This window comes from Schistocerca serialis, chromosome 10 (genome assembly GCF_023864345.2).
Source record: "Schistocerca serialis cubense isolate TAMUIC-IGC-003099 chromosome 10, iqSchSeri2.2, whole genome shotgun sequence".
Classification (NCBI taxonomy): domain Eukaryota; kingdom Metazoa; phylum Arthropoda; class Insecta; order Orthoptera; family Acrididae; genus Schistocerca; species Schistocerca serialis.
The window spans coordinates 108,097,158-108,121,779 of record NC_064647.1 but is presented as its reverse complement, the minus strand read 5'-3'; the positions used below and the strand labels follow the sequence as shown (position 1 = coordinate 108,121,779).

The 24,622-nt window shown below is 38.5% G+C and overlaps 1 protein-coding gene across 3 annotated transcripts in view; it reads left to right on the top strand.

Moving 5' to 3' along the window:
• LOC126424869 (zinc finger and BTB domain-containing protein 24-like) overlaps window positions 1-24,622 on the top strand; it is a 137,187-nt gene that overhangs the window by 56,378 nt on the left and 56,187 nt on the right. Inside the window, exons 5-6 of one of the 3 annotated variants that reach the window (XM_050087696.1) lie at window positions 7,403-7,474; window positions 21,972-22,046. In XM_050087696.1, the coding sequence (XP_049943653.1) occupies window positions 7,403-7,474; window positions 21,972-22,046 (147 nt within the window). Of the gene's footprint in view, window positions 1-7,402; window positions 7,475-15,814; window positions 15,906-21,971; window positions 22,047-24,622 lie in introns of those variants that run through there. The other 2 variants (XM_050087698.1, XM_050087697.1) reach the window with 2 other exon arrangements.

Below are 24,622 nucleotides of genomic sequence, written 5' to 3'. Positions count from 1 at the left end.
GTTCACTGTAGCTAAGCCAAGGAAATGGAGAATGACCTTCAAAATCCATTTCTTTGTCCTAATCAAAATGTGATAACACTCCATGGCTGTCCAGATGTGCACAATGTTTTTAGCACTCTACCTTGTGTTCTGGGTGAATCCCAGAGCATATAGACAGCATTAGAAGCCAGTTGCTATCTTCCCATTGTACTAAAACTATCTTGTCATAAGTTCGAACACTTTGTACCGATTCTTGGATCATACCAATTATGTAACTGAAACCAAAGAAATGCTTAAGCCCCATGTGATTTAAGTGACCTCCTTTATTGAGAAGCCAAAGGGTTCACTTTGAGTAACTCACTTGGTACTATTCATTGTTGTGAACATGCACCAAGATATTGGTTCACTGATGATGATTTTGGCACATCAAGAAAAGTTTCTGATTCATTATTGCTTGACAGTGGTTGACAAATGACAGATAGAATTAAGTCAAAACAAGGCCCCAAGATTAGACAATATTCCATTAGGTCTGTTGATAGCCTTGGGAGAGCCAGCCATGACAAAACTCTTCCATCTGGTGAGCAAGTAGTATGTTGTTGTTGTTGTGGTCTTCAGTCCTGAGACTGGTTTGATGCAGCTCTCCATGCTACTCTATCCTGTGCAAGCTTTTTCATCTCCCAGTACCTACTGCAACCTACATCCTTCTGAATCTGCTTAGTGTATTCATCTCTTGGTCTCCCTCTACGATTTTTACCCTCCACGCTGCCCTCCAATACTAAATTGGTGATCCCTTGATGCCTCAGAACATGTCCTACCAACCGATCCCTTCTTCTGGTCAAGTTGTGCCACAAACCTCTCTTCTCCCCAATCCTATTCAATACTTCCTCATTAGTTATGTGATCTACCCATCTAATCTTCAGCATTCTTCTGTAGCACCACATTTCGAAAGCTTCTATTCTCTTCTTGTCCAAACTATTTATCGTCCATGTTTCACTTCCATACATGGCTACACTCCATACAAATACTTTCAGAAACGACTTCCTGACTCTTAAATCTGTACTCGATGTTAACAAATTTCTCTTCTTCAGAAACGCTTTCCTTGCCATTGCCAGCCTACATTTTATATCCTCTCTACTTCGACCATCATCAGTTATTTTGCTCCCCAAATAGCAAAACTCCTTTACTACTTTAAGCGCCTCATTTCCTAATCTAATTCCCTCAGCATCACCCGACTTAATTAGACTACATTCCATTATCCTCGTTTTGCTTTTGTTGATGTTCATCTTATATCCTCCTTTCAAGACACTGTCCATTCCATTCAACTGCTCTTCCAAGTCCTTTGCTGTCTCTGACAGAATTACAATGTCATCCGCGAACCTCAAAGTTTTTATTTCTTCTCCATGAATTTTAATACCTACTCCGAATTTTTCTTTTGTTTCCTTTACTGCTTGCTCAATATACAGATTGAACAACATCGGGGAGAGGCTACAACCCTGTCTTACTCCCTTCCCAACCACTGCTTCCCTTTCATGTCCCTCGACTCTTATAACTGCCATCTGGTTTCTGTACAAATTGTAAATAGCCTTTCGCTCCCTGTATTTTACCCCTGCCACCTTTAGAATTTGAAAGAGAGTATTCCAGTCAACATTGTCAAAAGCTTTCTCTAAGTCTACAAATGCTAGAAACGTAGGTTTGCCTTTCCTTAGTCTTTCTTCTAAGATAAGTCGTAAGGTCAGTATTGCCTCACGTGTTCCAGTGTTTCTACGGAATCCAAACTGATCTTCCCCGAGGTTGGCTTCTACTAGTTTTTCCATTCGTCTGTAAAGAATTCGTGTTAGTATTTTGCAGCTGTGACTTATTAAGCTGATAGTTCGGTAATTTTCACATCTGTCAACACCTGCTTTCTTTGGGATTGGAATTATTATATTCTTCTTGAAGTCTGTGGGTATTTCGCCTGTCTCATACATCTTGTTCACCAGATGGTAGAGTTTTGTCAGGGCTGGCTCTCCCACGGCCGTCAGTAGTTCCAATGGAATATTGTCTACTCCGGGGGCTTTGTTTCGACTCAGGTCTTTCAGTGCTCTGTCAAACTCTTCACGCAGTATCATATCTCCCATTTCATCTTCATCTACATCCTCTTCTATTTCCATAATATTGTCCTCAAGTACATCGCCCTTGTATAGACCCTCTATATACTCCTTCCACCTTTCTGCTTTCCCTTCTTTGCTTAGAACTGGGTTTCCATCTGAGCTCTTGATATTCATACAAGTCGTTCTCTTATCTCCAAAGGTCTCTTTAATTTTCCTGTAGGCGGTATCTATCTTACCCCTAGTGAGATAGGCCTCTACATCCTTACATTTGTCCTCTAGCCATCCCTGCTTAGCCATTTTGCACTTCCTGTCAATCTCATTTTTGAGACGTTTGTATTCCTTTTTGCCTGTTTCACTTACTGCATTTTTATATTTTCTCCTTTCATCAATTAAATTCAATATTTCTTCTGTTACCCAAGGATTTCTACTAGCCCTCGTCTTTTTACCTACTTGATCCTCTGCTGCCTTCACTACTTCATCCCTCAAAGCTACCCATTCTTCTTCTACTGTATTTATTTCCCCCATTCCTGTCAATTGCTCCCTTATGCTCTCCCTGAATCTCTGTACAACCTCTGGTTCTTTTAGTTTATCCAGGTCCCATCTCCTTAAATTCCCACCTTTTTGCAGTTTCTTCAGTTTTAATCTACAGGTCATAACCAATAGATTGTGGTCAGAGTCCACATCTGCCCCTGGAAATGTCTTACAATTTAAAACCTGGTTCCTAAATCTCTGTCTTACCATTATATAATCTATCTGATACCTTTTAGTATCTCCAGGGTTCTTCCATGTATACAACCTTCTTTCATGATTCTTAAACCAAGTGTTAGTTATGATTATGTTGTGCTCTGTGCAAAATTCTACCAGGCGGCTTCCTCTTTCATTTCTGTCCCCCAATCCATATTCACCTACTATGTTTCCTTCTCTCCCTTTTCCTACACTCGAATTCCAGTCACCCATGACTATTAAATTTTCGTCTCCCTTCACAATCTGAATAATTTCTTTTATTTCATCATACATTTCTTCAATTTCTTCGTCATCTGCAGAGCTAGTTGGCATATAAACTTGTACTACTGTAGTAGGTGTGGGCTTCGTATCTATCTAGGCCACAATAATGCGTTCACTATGCTGTTTGTAGTAGCTTACCCGCATTCCTATTTTCCTATTCATTATTAAACCTACTCCTGCATTACCCCTATTTGATTTTGTGTTTATAACCCTGTAGTCACCTGACCAGAAGTCTTGTTCCTCCTGCCACCGAACTTCACTAATTCCCACTATATCTAACTTCAACCTATCCATTTCCCTTTTTAAATTTTCTAACCTACCTGCCCGATTAAGGGATCTGACATTCCACGCTCCGATCCGTAGAACGCCAGTTTTCATTCTCCTGATAACGACATCCTCTTGAGTAGTCCCCGCCCGGAGATCCGAATGGGGGACTATTTTACCTCCGGAATATTTTACCCAAGAGGACGCCATCATCATGTAATCATACAGTAAAGCTGCATGCCCTCGGGAAAAATTACGGCTGTAGTTTCCCCTTGCTTTCAGCCGTTCGCAGTACCGGCACGGCAATGCCGTTTTGGTTATTGTTACAAGGCCAGATCAGTCAGTCATCCAGACTGTTGCCCCTGCAACTACTGAAAAGGCTGCTGCCCCTCTTCAGGAACCACACGTTTGTCTGACCTCTCAACAGATACCCCTCCGTTGTGGTTGCACCTACGGGACGGCTATCTGTATCGCTGAGGCACGCAAGCCTCCCCACCAACGGCAAGGTCCATGGTTCATGGGGGGGGCAAGTAGTATGAAACAGGCAAAATACCTCAGACTTCAAGAAGAATATAATAATTCCAATTCCAAAGAAAGCAGGTACTGAAAGGTGCAAAAATTACTGTTCATCAGTTTAATAAGTCACGGCTACAAAATACCAACACAAATTCTTTACAGAAGAAAAACTGTTAGAAGTCGACCTCGGGGAAGATCTGTTTGGATTCAAGAGAAATGTAGGAACACGTGAGGCAATACTGACCCTACAAATATTCATAGAAGACAGGTTAAGGAAAGGCAAACATATGTTTATAGCATTTGGAGGCTTAGAGAAAGCTTTTGACAGTGTTGACTGGAATACTCTCTTTCAAATTATAAAGTTGGCAGGGGTAAAATACAGGGAGTGAAAGGCTATTTACAATTTGTACAGAAACCAGATGGCAGTTATAAGAGCAAGGGGCTCAAAAGGGAAGCAGTAGTTGAGAAAAGAATGAGACGGGGTTTTAGCGTACACCCGATGTTATTCAACCTTTATATTAAGCAAGCAGCAAAGAAAACAAAAGAAAAATTTGGAGTGGGAATTAAAGTCCAGGGAGAAGAAATAAAAACTTTGAGGTTTGCGAATGACATTGTAATTATGTCAGAGACAGCAAAGGACTTGGAAGAGCAGTTGAACGGAATGGACAGTGTCTTGAAAGGAGGATATAAGATGAACATCAACAAAAGCAAAACGAGGATAAGGGAATGTAGTCGAATTGAATCGGGTGATGCTGCGGGAATTGGGTTAGGAAATGAGACGCTTAAAGTAGTAAAGGAGTTTTGCTATTTGGGAAGCAAAATAACTGATGATGGTTGAAGTAGGGAGGATATAAAATGTAGACTGGCAATGGCAAGAAAAGCATTTCTGAAAAAGAGAAATTTGTTTACATTGAGTATAGATTTAAGTGTCAGGAAGTCCTTTCTGAAAGTACTTTTATGGAGAGTACCCATGTATGGAAGTGAAACATGGACTCTAAACAGTTTAGAAAAGAATAAAATGTGGTGCTACAGAAGAATGTTGAAGATTAGATGGATAGATCATGTAACTAATGAGGATCTACTGAATAGAACTAGGGAGAAGAGAAATTTGTTGTACAACCTGACTAGAAGAAGTGATTGTTTGGTAGGACACATTCTGAGGCATCAAGCAATCACCAATTTATTACTGGAGAGAAGAGAGAGAGAGAGAGAGAGAGAGAGAGAGAGAGAGAGAGAGTGTGTGTGTGTGTGTGTGTGTGTGTGTGTGTGTGTGTGTGTGTGGAGGGAGGGGGGGGGCAGTAAAAATCATAGAGGGAGACCAAGAGATGATTACATTAAGCAGATTCAGAAGGATGTAGGTTGGAGTAGTTACTTGGAGATGAAGAGGCTTGCACAGGATAGAGTAGCATGGAGAGCTGCAACAAGCCAATCTTTGGATTGAAGACCAAAACAGCAACAACAACAACAACAACATATTGCTTTTGAGACAGTTTTCTGTGTCACTGCTTTCCTCTGAAGATGTTTCTTTTGTATCACTCACCAGCAGTTGTAATGCATGGTCAGTGTTAGTGTTGTCATCTTCAGACAGATCACTATAGCTTGACATTTGACTTAAAATACTAAGTATTTCACTCTGGCAAAATATGTTTATAAATTGGCATTCGAGAAGCAAAAGCAATCATTGGTTTTGAAGTGAAAGTGTATTTTAATTGACATTTCTTATCTCAGAATTAATATGCACACAATTCTGCAGTTGAACATGATAAAATACAAAAACAAAAGACAAAAGCGATAGTTGGTATTTGTTGCACAATAAACACATACTTCAAAGAAGTACAAAGAATGATGTACAGTTGTAGTTACTACTTCTCTTCTGATAAGAAAACATTAATGTCATCATTCATTTAAACAATACAATGAAAAATAACAAAATATCTTGCCTTGTCATGACAAGTCTTGCCAACCTACTGAACTTTGTTTTTAGAGCAGTTTGCTGCCAACAATTGGAACCCGAAATGCAACCATTCTGACAAGGAGAGACTCATGTGACTGATGTGAATAGGTATGAACCACAGAAGTGAAAACAAAGAAAATAATTTTACAAACCGACCCACACGGATGTGACGGTAAGGGTTGAAAGGAACATACAAGGCTTGTGGCAGCTAATTGTTAGGGCAGGTACATAAATAATCTCCAGCAGGATTTTTTAAAGTTATCTGTTACTTCAAATCCCCTAAGATTCTCCTTTCTGGTGGATTTGTGCAACACAGTGAAGCAATGTGCAGTTTTTAGGTCTTACAATATGTGTAACATTTGCCTGAATCTCATTGTTATTATGCCTAAACAGATGTTTTCTGCTTTCTGGCTTAAGTGATTACTGATCTTTTTCAGTGGATTGCTACAGCAATACGAATTCACTGTCATTCTAAAAATTATATCTTTCGCATTCCACTGAGGTGACAAAGGTCATTGGACAATGATACCTACATATACAAATCACGAAGCTACCGCATACATAAAATATAGAAGGGCAGTGCATTGACGGAGCTGTCATTTGTACTCAGGTAATTCACATGAAAAAGTTTCAGATGTGATCACGGGAATTAAGAGATTCACCATATCGAGGGTATTTCAACGATACCAAATTTCAAGCATTACCTCTCACCACGAGCGCAGTGGCCAATGGCCGTCGTGTGACATCTGAGGGCAGTGGCATTTGCATAGAGTTATCAGTGCTCACAGGTAAGCAACACTGCATAAAGTAACCACATAAACCAATGTGGAAATTTGGTGTTAATGGGTTACGGCAAGTACCTTTGCTAACGGCACGAAATCACCTGCAGTGCCTTTCCAGGGCTTGTGACTGTACTGATTGGACTCTAGACGCCTGGTCAGCTGAGTCTTCATGTCAGTTGGTAAGAGCTGATGGTAGGGTTCGAGTGTGGTGCAGACCTCATGAAGCCATGGACCCAAGTTGTCAACAAGACACTGCATAAGCCGATAGTGGCTCTGGTTGCTGTGTAACATGGAATGGACTGGATCCTCTTTTTCCCAATGAACGAATCATTGACTGGAAATGCTTATGTTCTCCTACTTGGAGACCATTTGTGGACTTCATTTTTAGGGATGACAATGCACCATGTCACTAGACCACAATTGTATGTGATTGGTCTGAAGAACATTCTGCACAGTTTGAGCGAATGATTTGCCCACCCAGGTCACCCGAATGAATTCCAGCAAGAATTTATGGGACATAATCGAGAGGTCAGTTTGTGCACAAGATCCTGCACCGGCAACACTTTTGCAGTTATGGAAGCAGCATGACTCTGTATTTCTGCAGGGGTCTTCCAATGATTTGTCGAGTTGCTGTACTACATCAGGCAGAAGGAGATCCAACAAGATATTAGGAGGTACATCGTGATTTTTGTCACCTTAGTGTAATGTACCATCTTTGGTCCTACTTTTATCAGTGCCGCATAATTGCTAAAGGATAATTAAAATGTTACCTTTACTACTTGTATATATTAGTTATGGTCATTGTGTTGCAGCTTATGGAAATAAAACCGAAGAAAGAAAAAGAGGATATTGAAGAAATTACCCTTGATTCAGAAGAGGAAGAGGTAAGGTTTATTGCAGGATTAAAACTTTCACCTGTTGACTAACCCTGAGAAAATTGTGAAGTAGGTTAGTTTTTGAGGATATGAATATAATAGAGGGAAACATTCCACGCAGGAAAAATATATCTAAAAACAAAGATGATGTGACTTACCATACGAAAGCCCTGGCAGGTCGATAGACAAACAAACACAATCATACACACAGAATTCTAGCTTTCGCAACCAACGGTTGCTTCATCAGGAAAGAGAGGAAAGACGAAAGGATGTGGGTTTTAAGGGAGAGGGTAAGGAGTCATTCCAATCCCAGGAGCGGAAAGACTTACCTTAGGTGGAAAAAAGGACATGTATACACTCGCGAACACACACCCATATCCAACCACACATACATTTATATATGTCTGCTTGTGTCTGTGTATGTGTGGATGGATATGTGTGTGTGTGCGAGTGTATACCCGTCCTTTTTTCCCCCTAAGGTAAGTCTTTCCGCTCCCGGGATTGGAATGACTCCTTACCCTCTCCCTTAAAACCCACATCCTTTCGTCTTTCCCTCTCCTTCCCTCTTTCCTGATGAGGCAACAGTTTGTTGCGAAAGCTTGAATTTTATGTGTATGTTTGTGTTTGTTTGTGTGTCTTTCGACCTGCCAGCGCTTTCGAAATTCGTAGGATTCATTGTGAAACACAATAATGTCATTGGAACAAGGAGCTATAGCTATTAAGAGAAAGAATCGCATGGGGCTACCAAGGATGATGAAGACAATGGAAGTGATGGTTGAAAGCATGAGATTTTACCCTGAACTGATGTGGCAAGAAGTCCAAGAATGTTTTAGGCAACAGTTATGTTCGCCTGCCGTACACTAGTGTCCATCTCTCCCACTAATTCCCAAAATGCGTCTCTATGCATGAAAAATCCATATCCCACTGCCAAGTCAAAACCACATGCATTATGAGCTTTCCCTCCAAACACATAGGAGTTTTCATTTATAAAACTTTGTTTAGTTCTATACAATCGCTCCATCACATTTTTGCTCTTCTGTTTATTTCTTTTACTGTACATCCCTTCATTGTTTTCAAATGATCTTTCAAAAACTCATCAATAAGGCCTGTGATTTCACTTTCAGATTTTCTACGTCTATGTTTACATCTTTCTGTAAACCACTGTGAAGTGAAGGGGTGCCCCCTTGTACCATTTATTAGAGTTTCTTCCCATTCCATTCACTTTTTGAGCATGGGAAGAATGATTGTTTAAATGCCTGTTTGTGTGCTATAATTAATCTAATGTTGTTCTCAGGATCACTGTGTTAGTGATAATTACAGGATTGTAGTGTATTCCTAAAAACAGACAGGCCAGTCTGTTCACCGTTCGCTGAATGTCCTCTCATTCCCAGAGTTTCTCCACCTCTGCTATTCAATGCGGCCATGCGTTGTCATCCATAAAAATGAATTCAAGCCAAATGCACCCCTGAAAAAGGGCATGTGGGGAATGAGTACAGTGTCACAATAATGTTGACCACTGCGTGGACCACATTCAAAGATTTGGATGTCATTACACATGTAATATGTTATTCCTCTCCACATCGTGAAACCTAAACAACCAAAACAATCGTGTTTGACACTGCGGGATGCACCCGCATTTGCTGAGAGGTGGGGACACATAATGCACCTGTGAGCATTGTCAGACATGATCATTTTGATATTCGGGTGTTATGGTGTGGGTAGGCATAGTGTTGCTTGGGTGTACTGATGTCCAAATTTTTGAACACAGTACACATAGTGGCCAACGTTATTGTGACATTGTCCTTCATGTGCATGTTTTCAAAGGTGCATTCGGCCCTCACTTCATTTTTATGGATGACAGTGTTTGACTGCATCAAAATGTCTTGGTGGAGGAGCTCTTGGAATGAGAGAATATTTGCCAAATGCACTGGCCTCTAACAGATAATATGATAGAATTAAGCGAAGAAGTAGAGAAAGAAGAACTAGGGGACACAATTCTGAAAGATGAATTTGAAAAAGCACTAAAAGAACTACCAGATAAGAAAGCGGCAGGTGTTGATGATATACCTTCTGAACTAATTAAGAAATCAGGAGACAAAATGAAAGCTACATTACTGCAACTCATACAGAAAATATACAAAACAGGTGAAGTTCCTGAAGACTATCAGAAATGCATCATATTCCCCATACCTAAGAAAGCATCTACTATGGACTGTGAAAACCATCGAACACTCAGTCTTCTTTCACACGCATCAAAAATTCTAATAAGAATAATTTTGAAAAGAGTTGAAAACCAATTGAATAGCACTCTAAGTGAAGACCAATTCGGTTTTAGAAGCGGTGTAGGGACGAGGGAAGCAATCTTATCTTTAAGACTAATAATTGAGAAACAAATTTCCAAAAACAAACAAGTATTTATAGCCTTCGTAGACCTCGAAAAGGCATTTGACAATGTTGTATGGCCAGAAATGTTTAGAATTCTGAAGAAGGCTGGTCTGAAATATAATGATAGAAGGATAATCTTTAAAATATACCAAAATGAAACAGCCTTAGTTAAGAAGGAAAACAAAGAAGAAACAGCAAGAATAAGGAAAGGAGTGAGACAGGGATGCCCACTATCTCCAGTAATTTTCAACGCATATATCCAAGAAGCAATAGACAAAATAAGAGAGAATATTGAAGTAGGAATAAAACTTAACGGAATGAAAATAGATATGTTGCGATATGCAGATGATATCGCCATAATTACAGAAAGGAAAGAAGATTTAGAAGCCGCACTCAATGAAATGGAAAACACCTTAAAAGAACAGTATGGAATGAAAATAAATAAGAAAAAGACTAAAGTGATGGTGAGTGGCGCCCTGAACTACAATGAACCCATACGAATAACAATAAAGGGAGAGAAACTAGGGCAGGTTACAGAATTTAACTACTTAGGTAGCAAAATAACAGCAGATGGAAGGAGCAAAAGTGACATTAAAAACAGAATACAACTTGCCAAAATAGCATTCAATGGAAAAAGAAACTTACTGACGAGTAGAAATGTTAGTTTAGACGTAAGAAAGAGAGTCATGAAAACCTATGTGTGGAGTACAGCCCTTTACGGATGTGAAACTTGGACTAGTGGAAAAGAAGAAAAGAGAAGATTAGAGGCATTCGAAATGTGGTGCTACCGGAGAATGGAAAAAATCAGCTGGCGAGACAAGGCTACAAACGAAGATGTCCTCAGAAGAGTGAAAGAAAACAGATCTCTTTGGCGAAATATACAGAAAAGAAGAATAACCTTCATAGGTCACATTTTACGGCATAACAATTTCATTAAGAGAATATTAGAAGGAATCATTGAAGGAAGAACTCGCCGAGGACGACCTAGATTAAGCTACATTCAACAAGTAATAAATGACATCGGGTGCCAGACCTATGCAGATATGAAGAAGAAAGTTGACAAAAGAACGGAATGGCGTGCTGCTGCCAACCAACCTGTGGGTTGATAACCGAAGAAGAAGAGCACTGGCCTGCATATCCCCCCTGACTTAATTTCCATCGCACACATTTGAGGTACGTCGAAGAGATGTACTGCGGCACGTCCACGTGCACCGACTACTGTCAAGCAGTTGCCAACTGCACTGGTGGAAAAATGGAATGTCCTTCCACGAGGACTTCTTACCGACCTTGTGGCTAGCACTGAAATACGTTGCAGCGCATGCATTGCCGTTCGTAGTGATCACACATCCTATTAAGAACTGTGATTGTCTTTTTTAATGTCCAGGGGACTATGAAAATTGTAGCAACTTCAGTGTACTTATTGTCTTTGCGTCTCATTGCATGTTTCTTTCAGTTACGTTCTGTGCTATACTGTAGCAGTTCTTTCTATGTGTGGTCCAAGTTTCATTGAGCTATGTTACTTGGCAGTTGAGTGTTTGCACACCAGTGTTTAAAGGCCTTTACACAACTAGTTCCCCATGCCACTAACAGATGGCACTAATTGTCATGTTTACAAAATGTTTACAAATACATTGCGATTCTGCAAACTGAATTATCAAAACAGATTGACAAATAAAAGAAATGAAATTATGTTGTGCCTTTATTTCTTGAACGTATGTGTGTGTTTGTGTGTGTGTCTTAACTGTATGTTAATGTTGTCTTGAATTTACTGTGTCATTGCAGCCTGCAGAGCAGACAGGAAATGGTCTGGGGAAGTTCTTTGCTAGATTCAAAGAGGTAAGGGAAAAGACAAGTGAATACTGTGAAAGTGTTGAGTAGCCCTTGACCCCACAATGGATGTCAAATGGCTGATTATTATTATTATTGGCGAATTCTCCCCAGAAATGGAAGACGTTAAGCAAATAACTCGATCAAATTTTCTTTGAGTTCTTCTTATTCTTCCAATAGACTTACATTCTTTATGAACAGGCTTGTTTGTGCTCATCTGACCACTTTGGTCTGTACTGTTTTTCTTTTGGTTGCTCTGACACAACTCCCCATTCATCTACTTTGTGTCTGAGGTGTGTCTTTCTAGAATGTCGGCTGGTCTTATGTTTGCATTATTTAAGTTCTCTCGAATTTCATCTAGCCAAGGTGTGGAATTCTTAAGTGAGGTTAGATAATCTATTATTCTCTTTGTCAACCGATTTTATGATAGTTGGCTGAGATGGCCAAAGATTTCATTCACCTTTTCCTAATATCAATTTTGATGTTTGAAAATTTTGTTGTTTTGATTGTAGCCTATATGACCGTCTTGGGTGTATCTTCCTCCTAGAATTTTTACGATGATCTTTTTCTCTTCTTTTTTGATGTCTTCAAGTTGTTGTTTTCTGTTAAGAGTTAGTGTTTCACTTGTATAGAGGATTACTGGGTTTATGACAGTATTGTAGTGTTGAATTTTTGTACCTCTTGACACTGATTTTTTGTTGTCGTGGTTTTGTGGTAACCTTGACCCTTTTTCAATTTTTTGGAAACGATGTTGCTTTGAAATTTTTTCAATACCTATCGGTTCGATGAATTCTCCAAGGTATTTAAAGTATGTGACCCTGTTTATTTTACCATATTTTGTTTTCAAGTTCTCAGTTTCTGTTTTTGAACAAAATAATTCAGTTTCCTCAAATGAAATTTGTAAACCTACTTTTTCTGGACGTTCTTTGAGTATTTCCAGCTGTTTGACTGCAGTCTGCTCATCCTCTTTTAGTATCGTTAGGTCATCCGCAAATGCAGGCTATGGTATGTAGAGGTTGTTTTTGGCAACGCCCAGTCGGCTTGGCTTCCAAACTCCACATTTGTTGAGTTCTTTCTCTCATTCTTCCATAACTTTGTCTTGATCTATGTTGAATAGTATAGGAGAGAGTCTGTCACTTTGTCTCACACCTGTTTATATGTCAAAGGGTTCTGAGATCTCTCCCATAAATTTTGCTTTAGATTTCATGCCAGTTAGTGTTTGTTTTATGATTTCTCCTGTTTTGGGATCGAATATCCTCTCTTCTAAAATTTTGAATAGTGAGGGCCTGTCTGTTGAATCGTATGCTTCTTTGTGATCTACATATGTGCATACTACAGATTTTGTTATTATTATTGTGAAATAGCCTCACAATTAAAAATTGCACGTTAATCAATCGCTACATTCAGTCTGATTGTATTTCATGTTTATTTATAGAGTATAATTCAGTCAGAATGAAAAACTTGTTGAAAACTAAGAAATTGTGAGACAAAATTGCTGACTAGTAGTTACCTTCACTAGAAGAATCAGAACTGCCAATAGACTAATATAAAAGTACGTACTCTATAATAGCTTTGTGAACTAATAGTTCCATCTTCCAGAAGGACAGAGGAATTATTATTATTATTATTATTATTATTATTATTATTTCACTGGGGCCATCTAGTTCCACATTAAGTATCATTATATTTGGCATTGAACTTTGCTTTCTTTGAAGTCCAGGTTTCTTTTATTATTTGTGCATATGCTCCTATGTCCATGGGACACTACATCTTCTTTTTGGTTGCTCAGCTTAGTGTAGCCCCTTTGCCACTATCTTCTTATGGAAGAGATCTGTATTGCAGCCATCTTTGAGTTCGATTTTATGAGTTGGAGGTCTCATTTGGTATTTCTTAACTAAGACATTGTGGTTTTGGGATTTGAGTCAAAAAAGTGAAATGTGTTCTTGCTCAGCCTGTTCCCATCCATTGGTTTGAAACAGCTGTAATATCGTGTAAGTCTTTTACCTATTGCATCTGTAATTTCTCTATTGTAATGGGTCGGGTGTGCAGTGACTGCTGTGTGTGGCCCATCCTTATAGTGGTCAGGATGGCAGTGGCCCCTTATCTGGGCATTGTGAGCATGATGGGTCGACAATGGCTGTGGGAGTCCTTTGTGAGGGGAAGATCAGTACAGTGAGACAGTTGGCATGCATGTAAACTTTTTATTACACCAACAAGTTAGAGATGTGTGCCCTCGCCCTGTGGCGTGGCCAGGGGTCAATCTCTGGGCTGACGGTGAACAGATTCTGCGTCTTCTGTGTAGTGGCATAGTGGCTTGGTGGTGCTGATGCAACAGATGTTGAGTCTTCAGCTGGTGGTCACGGTTCTCGCAGTGGTGACTGGCACTGGTTGGTGAAGCCTCCAGTTTGGTAGCATTGTGTATAAGTGATGGGCTGATGATGATGGCTGTCCTACAAACACTGGAACAGTCTGGCAGCATGGCGGCCACTGGTTATGGCCACCAGCTCAATTTTCTGCCTGGTGGTGCAAACACTGTGAATAGATAATTCCACAGTGACTGTTTGGGTGCCTGACAGCAAATGAATGCACCTCTGGTTAGCGAATTGCTGCATCACTGGCTCATTATGAGAGCCTGGCTCATTATGAAAGCCTTGCCGTATGTTTACGTATCATGTGTTGTGTTCCGTGTGTTGGCGGTGTCATTAACTGCGTACGTTGTACCACAGCACTATTGTGCCATAGACCACCCTTTTTTTGGGGTAGATGCTAGTGTCATATTTGGAGTCCTTATTTGCCCTAATGAATCTGCACTCTCTTTACTCCAATTTTTTGAGGACGACTTTGATTGCATTCAGGGATAGGATTTTGGCTGCATACATGACTACTGACTTCGGAACCATATCGTAAAAATGTATCTTAGTGTGTTGTGAAAGGCATTTTGTGTCGCAGATTTTGTGTGATATTTGGTAGGCTATTTCACTTTATGTATTTGTACCTTAAATGCTTCCTTGTCTGATTCACTTTTCTTAATGATATCACACAGTTACTTAAATTTTCCTAATTTGTTGATGTCTCTACATTTCGTCTGGAGTTTTGGAGGGGCGTCTTTGATTTTAGTCATTATTTATGTTTTTCTTCAAATGGTATATGCAGGCCAATTTGTTCAGCGGTTTCCTGGAAAAATTTTATTTGAATAGTAGCAGTTACTACTTCATTTTAAGGAATGGGAATACCATCAGCAAAAGCTAGACAGTCTACCATGATTCTCTTGGATTTAGTTCCAATTCTCGTCGGGCTGTAGACAGGTACTATCAATCTTGTTCGCTAGATACAGATGATTTTTTTTTAAGGACACATCCAAAAACATCGTAGATTGTCCATTGCCTTCTCCTTAACTCTTATTTTGATCTCAAAGGAATTTGAGAGGCACCACAGGAACTTTGTCGTAGAGTTTGTATCCATTAAGGTGGCTCTAATTAATGCTAATTATTTAAGGTCATTGCAGAATTCATTAAAGATGTTTAACAGAACTTCATGACCTATTGAGTCTTAGGCTTTCTTGAAATCTGCAAGAACTGATGTACTCTTTAGACTTGATGATACTTTTGAGGTTATGGATCTGTTGTCTTTGCTGGGTGTTATTATCCTTTTTTTTAATTTTAATTTTTATTTTTATTTTTACAATCATATTGACCGACTAGGTTCACGTTAACAACTTCAGTTCCTCTTCTTCCCTTGTTGTTGTTTCCTATTTTTCCATTATTCCTCGATTTTCTCCCCATGAAGTCTTTTCCTTTTTTCTGTCACAATTTTTTATTTCTTCTGCTTTGAAAGCCTTCCAAATTTAGTATTTTCTTTTTAAAATGGATTCTTTATGATATTTTTGATTCTTTGATGTTTTTTTTTTTCTAGATCTTTCCTTACTTCTGTAATCCATGCTATTGTCGATTTCTTCTTTCAGAAATATAGGAGTATTTGTTTTGTTTGTCTATTTCCATCCATTCAGTAGAAGTGTCCGAAAAAGGTTAATCTTTGTTTGGCCATCAGGATCATCACTGATGTCATTCAAGAGCTCCTGAGTGATGCTCACGTGATGGCTCTTCTGATCAAAATTGAGAAGTTTTGGAACAAACTTTGTTGACCCACGTCTGATGTCCAAAACATCAAAAAAAAAATTGCATGACATGAGCCGACTGGTATGCCAACATCCTCAGCAACTTCTCTTGTGGTAATTCGAATATTTTTGAAAGCTATTTTCTTCACAGCTTTGGTGTTATCATCAGTTGTTGATGTGCTGGGGTGTCCAGAGGAGCGAGGTTTGTCATTGGCGTCTTCTCGGCCATTTTAGAAGAGCTTGCACCACTTGTAAACATTTTTTATATTTAGAGTAGACTCACCGTATATGCAACTGTCAACATTTCAAGTGATTTAGAGCACTTGATTTCATTTTTCACATAAAATTTGATGCAAATTCTTTGCTCCATTATTTATAATAATCGAAAATCGCTGAGCACACTAAAACACATCTAATCTTTCCACCTGTCAAAAACAGTTGCAGTATGCTGCACACTTAAAACTGTGAACATATGTTCGGGACATGTGTACCAACAGAACAAAAAAAAAAAATATCTATAATAAAATGTACTTTGCCCACGCAATTTGAAAAGTCACCTTTCTATTTGAACAGCCCTTGTATACATGTGTTGTGATGTTGTCAGGGCACAATTTGTACATAATCCTGCATTTAATTTCCTTATACTGGCCGTTTACGCAGTATGTCACTTATGGGTATAGATGTTGTATGAGTATATAGTATTTATTTCAACTATGTATGCCACATTATGCAGATATGGCTGCATAACTTACTAAGCCACTGATTGATATACTAGTTGATAATAAGCAAATGGGTAGTTTAATACCCATTATTAATGTATGTATTTTTATACTTAGAGTACATGTCCTTATATGCTAGTCACACTCCATAGATGTTTAATGTTCGCTGGTTAGGATAATGTAACATAGGGTTTGTCTGATCTTTGTATATTTCTTGGAACTTTACCTTTGTTCGCTTTTGATTACTGTTACAGAAGCACTTTTGTTCTACTGATAGTACATAATGCATATAAATCGGTTGTATTACTAAAGGAAAAACATTAATGTAATGTTTTCTTAAACAAGACCAGAGTCTCACTTCATTATGTAATGATGCAGTATGTAAAAAATGACATAGGAAGTTGTTACTTATAATGTTTATCTCCTTTGTAATTACATATTGTCATTTTCTATTTTGGTAATAAGATCTTGTTATTGGACACCACTATGATCAGGCTAGGAATTATTTGGACACCGATACACAATGATGTTTTGGATGCTGTTTTTGTTGTTACCTATAACTGCTCCCAACCTCTGACATTATAATAGAGTAATTGCTATGTGATGATAGATGTTCCTTTGCATTTGATACTCTTTGATTATACTATATTTGGTGTTATACTGACAATTTATATGTTTCTTATCTGCTATTAATGACAATATCTGTATGAATTCCATTGAAGTCTGTGTTATTGTTTGTATGCTCTCCATTGTGACATTTATTTATATTGAACATAAGATACACCATATGATATTAACTACATTGCGAATTTTCTCTGGATAGCTTTGCAAGAACTGTAGGTGATTCTCTCTTCATACAGACAATATTTATACTTTCCATTTGACTACGTATACTACAAAAATTTATGTTTTTACTTCTAGTCCTCCAGTAATAACACTTGTAACAAGTGAAATGGGTTGAGAAATAAAGTTGCATGTGTACAGCTGAAGCCTTAAGATGCTTTACATAAAAAAACAAAAACTAAATTGGGTGTAGTGGTTTTTGTAACTGCTTTATTGAACAAAGTGTTGGGTTGGGCTAAAACTTCAGTATATGGAAGAAAAGTTGGCAGTGATAAATGAGCTGTTGTGGTGCCCCTTGTGCATAACACTGAACATGTTGACAGGACAATATAGCATAAAGAATAGATGTAGCAGTAATTTGTGATCACTTAAATAATGCTGTTTCTTTGGCGGCTCACCAGAGTGCACCAGGGAGCTGGCCTAGGTGCTCTCTGTAAGTGGGCCTGAGAACTGTATGTACGTGCACTCTATGAAATTGCATACACCGTGATTGAAGGTACATCATTGTCATTTCTCATAGAGGCGGGCAAAGGCCAACAATTTTGTCGCATAATGTTTTAGTTTCTTGAGAGAGTTTTCCCTTTGATACAGTTGAGAAACTTATTGATACATCTCAATGCTCCCACGTGTCTACTCCACGATTCTCCAGCTGATTCCTGCTCACTTCATTGACAGTCAGGAAGTGGAAACTGTATAGTAGTACACCAGTGCAACCTCTGTTTACGACTTCACTTCTGCTGTAGTTAGTCAGTCATTTGCATGTGCCATGGATCATAATTGCAACCTCTTACTGTGATGTGGAATGAGTCAATTTTACAATTCATTTCAGAGTTTAAACTGGATTTGCTCCGCTGTGAGTCAGCATTTAACATTTCCGTTTCATTGCATATTCAAATTGGCTGCATTCTAAATGGGTGTTTGTGCATGGGGCAACAACACCCAATTTTGGAGATAAACAAAGTTACAAAAAATTATTAAAAAAAACAGGTGAAATATTTTTAAACATTTTTCTTGTGATCTTTGACCAATCCTGCATATGAAAATCATTATTAATGGTCAACATATTAAAAACAAAGATTCCATGACTTACCAAACGGGAAAGCGCTGGTAGATAGGCAAAAAAAAAAAAAAAAAAAAAACACAAAATTTCAAGTTTTCGCAACGAACGGTTGCTTCGTCAGGAAAAAGGGAGGGAGAGGGAAAGATGAAAGGATGTGGGTTTTAAGGGAGAGGGTAAGGAGTCATTCCAATCCCGGGAGCGGAAAGACTTACATTAGGGGGAAAAAAAGACAGGTATACACTCGCACACACACACATATCCATCCACACGTATACAGACAGGATATGTGTGTGTGTGTGCGCGAGTGTATACCTGTCCTTTTTTCCCCCTAAGGTAAGTCTTTCCGCTCCCGGGATTGGAATGACTCCTTACCCTCTCCCTTAAAACCCACATCCTTTCATCTTTCCCTCTCCTTCCCTCTTTCCTGACGAAGCAACCATTGGTTGCGAAAGCTTGAAATTTTGTCTGTGTGGTTTTGGGAAGTCATGGAATCTTTGTTTTTAATATATTTTTCCCATGTGGAATGTTTCTTTCTATTTTATTTATATCATTATTAATGGTCAATTATTTTAAGGAGTTAAGTCTCTCTCTCTCTCTCTCTCTCTCTCCCCCCCCCCCCCCCCCCTCATTTTTTTTTAACAGTGATTTATACCTTTTGTAAGTAGCTCACACCAGTATGAATTGCATTATATATGCATGATTGGTAATGTTCCCACTGTGCACTGTACAGGTAGGAGATGTGAATGCTTGATTGTGATGTAAGTTGTCTACTTGCAGTTTTATGGCATGTTGATTCTTTCTCTGGGGCAGTAGCAATGCTATAAATGAGACAGTTCAGCACCAAAGGAATTGGTGCTATTTTACTATTCAAAATAACGAAGTTCTGGTAGAATTTGATTCCTATTCTCAAATACTACTTCACATGGCCACACTGTTCACATACCAATATTATATACACATTAGGATCTCTCTCACAGTCATATCCCATAAGTCTAGCTACTGATTTCTCATGAGCATAAATGATAGTTTATCTGTAGCAATAACCAATCAACTCAGCTACAGATACCATGATGATCAGCTCATGATCAGACACATTACACAACACTATAATTCCATGTAGCACAGTCTGGCACACGTGATAAGTCAATGCAGTGTGGTATGTATGAATATAAATAACTTCGTGCCTAAATGTTTCAAAACAGATGTGGAAGTGCATCACACTTTCCTGTTGCATCCATACATGCTTTGACAATTAATTACTCATTACTGCCATAATAGAGCTTTCCTCATAACACTCTGCTCCATGCTCCGCTGAGGATGCCATCTCCTACAAGACTATCTTAAGTATTGGGTTGATGCGTAAGATCATAGTGTTTTTGTTTTGTGTGTTGGTGTTCTGGTTGCTATGGGTTTATTTATTGATTGTCATTTTTTATTCGTTGTTCACTCACTATTTGAGATTACAGATTGTCATTTTATCATTAGCAGATAGTGAGTGGAGCTGTGGGTGCTAGAACATGGAGTGCCAAGTAGAGAAATTGGAACATTTCTGACGTATTCTTCTGTTCGAGTTCAGCAGAGGGGTGACAGCAGCAGAGGCAGTCAGGAACATTTGCACCGTGTATGGGGATAATGGCATTGGACAGAGCACAACAAGAAAATGGTTTTCTCGTTTAAAAGAGGAAAGTTTTGATATTAGTGGCTCTCCACATTCACGAGGACTTTCAGGGTTTGATGAAGACTGTTTAAACATATTAATCCACAATGATCCATGTCAGTGAACTTGAAACTGGCAAATAACTGATAAACTGCGACCATTCCACCATCGTGCGGAATTTACATGCAGTGGGAAAGGTTCAAAGATCAGGTGTAGCCAAAATAAATAAAATAAAAGAAAAACAGTGTGCATCTCTGGTAGCTCATCATCAATTGGGTCGTGAACAACACTGGCAATTCCTATCCTGTCTCATTACTGCTGGCAAGAAATGGTTTCTTTAAGCCAACATAAGGAAGGATGGTTGAGACTGAAGAAAGCAGCAACTTCCTGGTGTCTGATAATGTATTCGGCAAAAATTCTGCCAAGATTAATGAACAGAGGATTTATGTCTAAAGTTGAGTATTGGGTGAAGAACAGTTTTTCCTGAGAAAGTATGCAATTTGTCTGTTACGAATAATTGATAAAAGATACCTAGAAGAAGGTAGGGAAGTTTATGTCTTTTTTGTTGACTTGGAAAAAGCTGCTGAAAGAACCGGTGGAATAATCATAGGTATCCTGAAGCACATTGGTATTAATTGGAAAGAAAGGAAAATAATAAGCAATCTATATATGACACAAGCAAGAGTGAGCGTAGACGATGAGTGTCTGAAGGAATTAAAAATGGGAGAGGGGTTGGATGAGGCTCTTGTCTTTCACCTGTTTAATGTCTATTTACGTGATCTGGCTTACAGCAGCTTCCAAGCAGTCAGGTGACAGGAGGAGGAAAGGTGTAAGGCTTGCTGATGACATTGAATTACGTATAAAAATGAGAAGGTAATTAAAACTGTGCTTAAAGGAACTGCACATTAGCTGTGAATTATGTGGAATGAAGATAAACGTGAAGTCTACTAAGACAGTGGTTTTCACAAGGCAATTAAGGAAATGAAATGTGACAATTTATGATGATTTATTGAAACAAGTTGATAACTTTGGGTACCTAGGATGCAAAATGCCCAATAACATAATGTATAATCAAGAAATTAAAATGAGGATAGCCATTGCAAAAGAAATGATTTCTAAAAGGAATAATATATTCTGTGGCTCAGTAAAAGAAGGATTAAGAAAAGGGTTAGTGAAATGTTGTGTATTGAGTGTTGTCCTGTGTGGTGCCTAAACATGGACACCAAAGTGAAGAGGAGAGAAATGCTTGTAGACTGTTGATAAGTGGATCTGGGGAAGATTGGAAAGGATGAAGTTGAGGGAGAAAATAAAGAATGAGGTTGTATTACACAGGTTGGAAGAGAAGGGTTAAAGATGGGAAACAATGAAGAGGAGGAAAATAAGTAGGTTGAAAAACCAGGGAAGTAGAGACTGCAGAATAAAGGATCCTTGACAGGAACTGGTGAATGGAAACAAGGACAAAAGAGCAAGAAGAAGGTACCAGCTAAGTGACAAGATCGAGATAAGTAAATTACATACGGCTGCAGAAAGAATGGAAAACCAGAAAGACTGCAGAATATTGAAGTTACTGTCAGATTTTCATGATGTGATTCATTAATAGTGTGCTTCCCGGTATTCAGCTAAATAGGCAAAAAAGTCATCACATCACATCATTCCATCCTATATTTTCCATTGTTTGATCATCACAGTACTAAAACATATAAAAAATGTTTTCTTTGTTGTGGTATAACAACTGGACTCTCATGACATTGATGTCGAAAGACATAAAGTTGATTACTTTTTGAACTGACCTTCTGAACTGACACTGCCTCTTACCCAGAAATGATCAGCTGTTCAGTAGTAATTTAAGAATTGCATTTTGACCTGTGTTATTTTCATTATTAATTATTTTTATTTTGCAGATTGAAGAGGCAAAAATGAAGCCAGGAGAAGTGTTTAACGTGGAAGCTGATACTCCATTTCAACAAAGAAATGAGGTAACTAAATGTGCTTGATGCAACATCCTATGTTGTATAATACCGGAAGTCTTTATCAACCAAAACTAATTTTCGAATGCATACATATTTTCTGTGATTTTGTTCACCATATTTGATGTAGATGGTGCTGATGGTGTATTAGAATTCATTAGGTGTGAAATATATAGTTCTGTTAGTCACATTGAGGTGCCCCTTGTTGTAGTCGATCCAGTTGTACTTCACAGTTATTAAGGAATTTCATAAGACACCTCAAATTCAGTTAAATCCTTCTGAGCAGTTATACATAATGTTAGCTTTCTGCTGCCGTAGAGTCTCATCTCCTGGTGGAGAACTGTTTGGTATGTTGTAGTATCCTAGAACATATTTTTAACTCAAACATTATGACATTCCTAGACCAAAACCATCTTCAAAAAGTATCTGCATGGATTCAAGAAATACCACTTGTGTGAAATGCAATGTGCTTTATACAAGGTTTCCAAATGGCATTTGGCACTGAGCCACATCATAGACTGCCACTCTAAATACTCTCATGTAGAGTATCTTCACAGATATGTGATTGACTTGAGGATATTTGACCATTTTCTTCAGGGTTTTTGTTTTCTTTCGTATGTTTAGTTCTGTAGGAGCAAATCTCATGGTTATGGAGTGAGTCAATATGTGGAATTAACATCAGAAAAGTTAATAATGAGTAAAATAAAATTTACATTAATCGTATGCATACAAGAAGCTACTTGAATAGGTATATTAGGAAAATCAACAGTACAACACAGGAATTAGCTTAATTTTTTTTCCCAGGAGCACCTCCGACAGGATAGGAAGAGTGAGCCATGCCAAAAATCTTCAATTTAGGCTTGAAATAACAAGGATTACTCCTTCTTTTTTTTAATTTTTGCGGTAGCTTATTGAAAACTGATCCAGCAGAACTGTATACCTTTCTGAAAAAGTCAAGGAGACATGATCCAAATGCAGGTTGTATTTCTGGCTAGTTTTAACTGAGTTAAAGCTGCTCGTTCTTGAGAGTAAGCTCATATTATTAACAACAAATGAGATTAAAGAAAATTCCTGGACTCTTGAGGTTCACAATCTTACATCGCATATTTCTCAAATTGCCCGTTTCCAAATCAAAAATGGGAAGACTTACCCCAGAATATGCTGTCATATGTCATAAGTGAATGAGACTAATTTTCATGTTGTACCAACACTTATTACGGATACTATTCTAATGGTAAATATAACAGAGTACAGTTTTTGAACAAGATACTGAACACGGACTTTCCATGACAGCATACCATCTGTCTAAAGACCTAGGAATTTGGATTGTTCAGACTCACCAATCATATGCCCATTCTGTGCAATCAAAATATCAAAGTGACATTTTAAGTAATAGAACCCAGTATGTTGTACTGGACAGTGAAAGTAACACTGGATGTGGCCCAAAGAAGTGTAACGGGACCTCTAATTTTTCAGTAGGCATTAATGATTTATCAGATGGGATCAGCAGCACAACCTGTTCACTGATGGTGAAGATAGCTGCAGGAAAATATTTTCATTGGATGCTCATAGGAAAATGCAGAGAACGGACAAAATTTCCTCTTGATGTAATGAATGGCAGCTCATTTTTAATTTCAATAAATGCAAGATAATGCATGCATCAAAGAGAAATAAAGCAATAGTTCCCAATTACAAGATTACTGATGAACATCTTGAACACATGTATTGTACAAGTACTTAAAGTTAAAAAGTGATATGATATGACACAGTCGTGTAAAATCTGTGTTAAGGAAAGTGAATGGAAGACTTAGATATGTTGGTAGGGCTCAAGTCAAGGCTGTGACCAATGTTAGACTATTGTGTATGCAGCACTTGTCTAGTAGTCATGACGGTAGACATTGATTGTATTCAAAGATGTGCTGCTACACTAGTGATAGTTCTTTAGGCTGGATGACAATGTGTGATGGCATCAAACAGTGATGGCATCGAAGAGCACTGGTGGAGGAGGTTTTTGAATTAGAGGCCATTCGGTGAATGGACTGGCCTGCCCATTCCCCCGAATTAGAACCTGTCGAGCATGTGTGGCATGAATTGGGAAGATGTATTACACAGCAGCCCACCTGCACCAATGACCGTCCAGCAGTTGTCAGCCACATTGGTGGAAGAATGAAATGCCCTGCCTCAAGAACTCTTTACCAGCCATGTAGGAGCATGGAAGCACGTTGCAGAGCATACATTGCCATCCGTCATGATCACACACCCTACTAAGAAACATGCCCCAGATTTTGTAAAGTTAAGGGAACCATCATGAATTTCAATGTTTTGATAAAGGTGTCATTTATGTTTGTGTCATTACACATTTCTTTCTGTACGATATTGTTGCAGTTCTTTTTATGTATGATCCAAATTTATTTGAGCTATGTTACTTGGCAGTGGTACATCATACGGAAGTTACTTTTGTCCTTAAGTTTTGCACACCATTGTAAATCGAGTGTCAGATTCCGAGCCCACTGACCTCTGTCTCAACACTTTTGATTCTTTACCATCCATTGCAAAGGAACTCTGTGCAGAAAACTGTGGGCCAT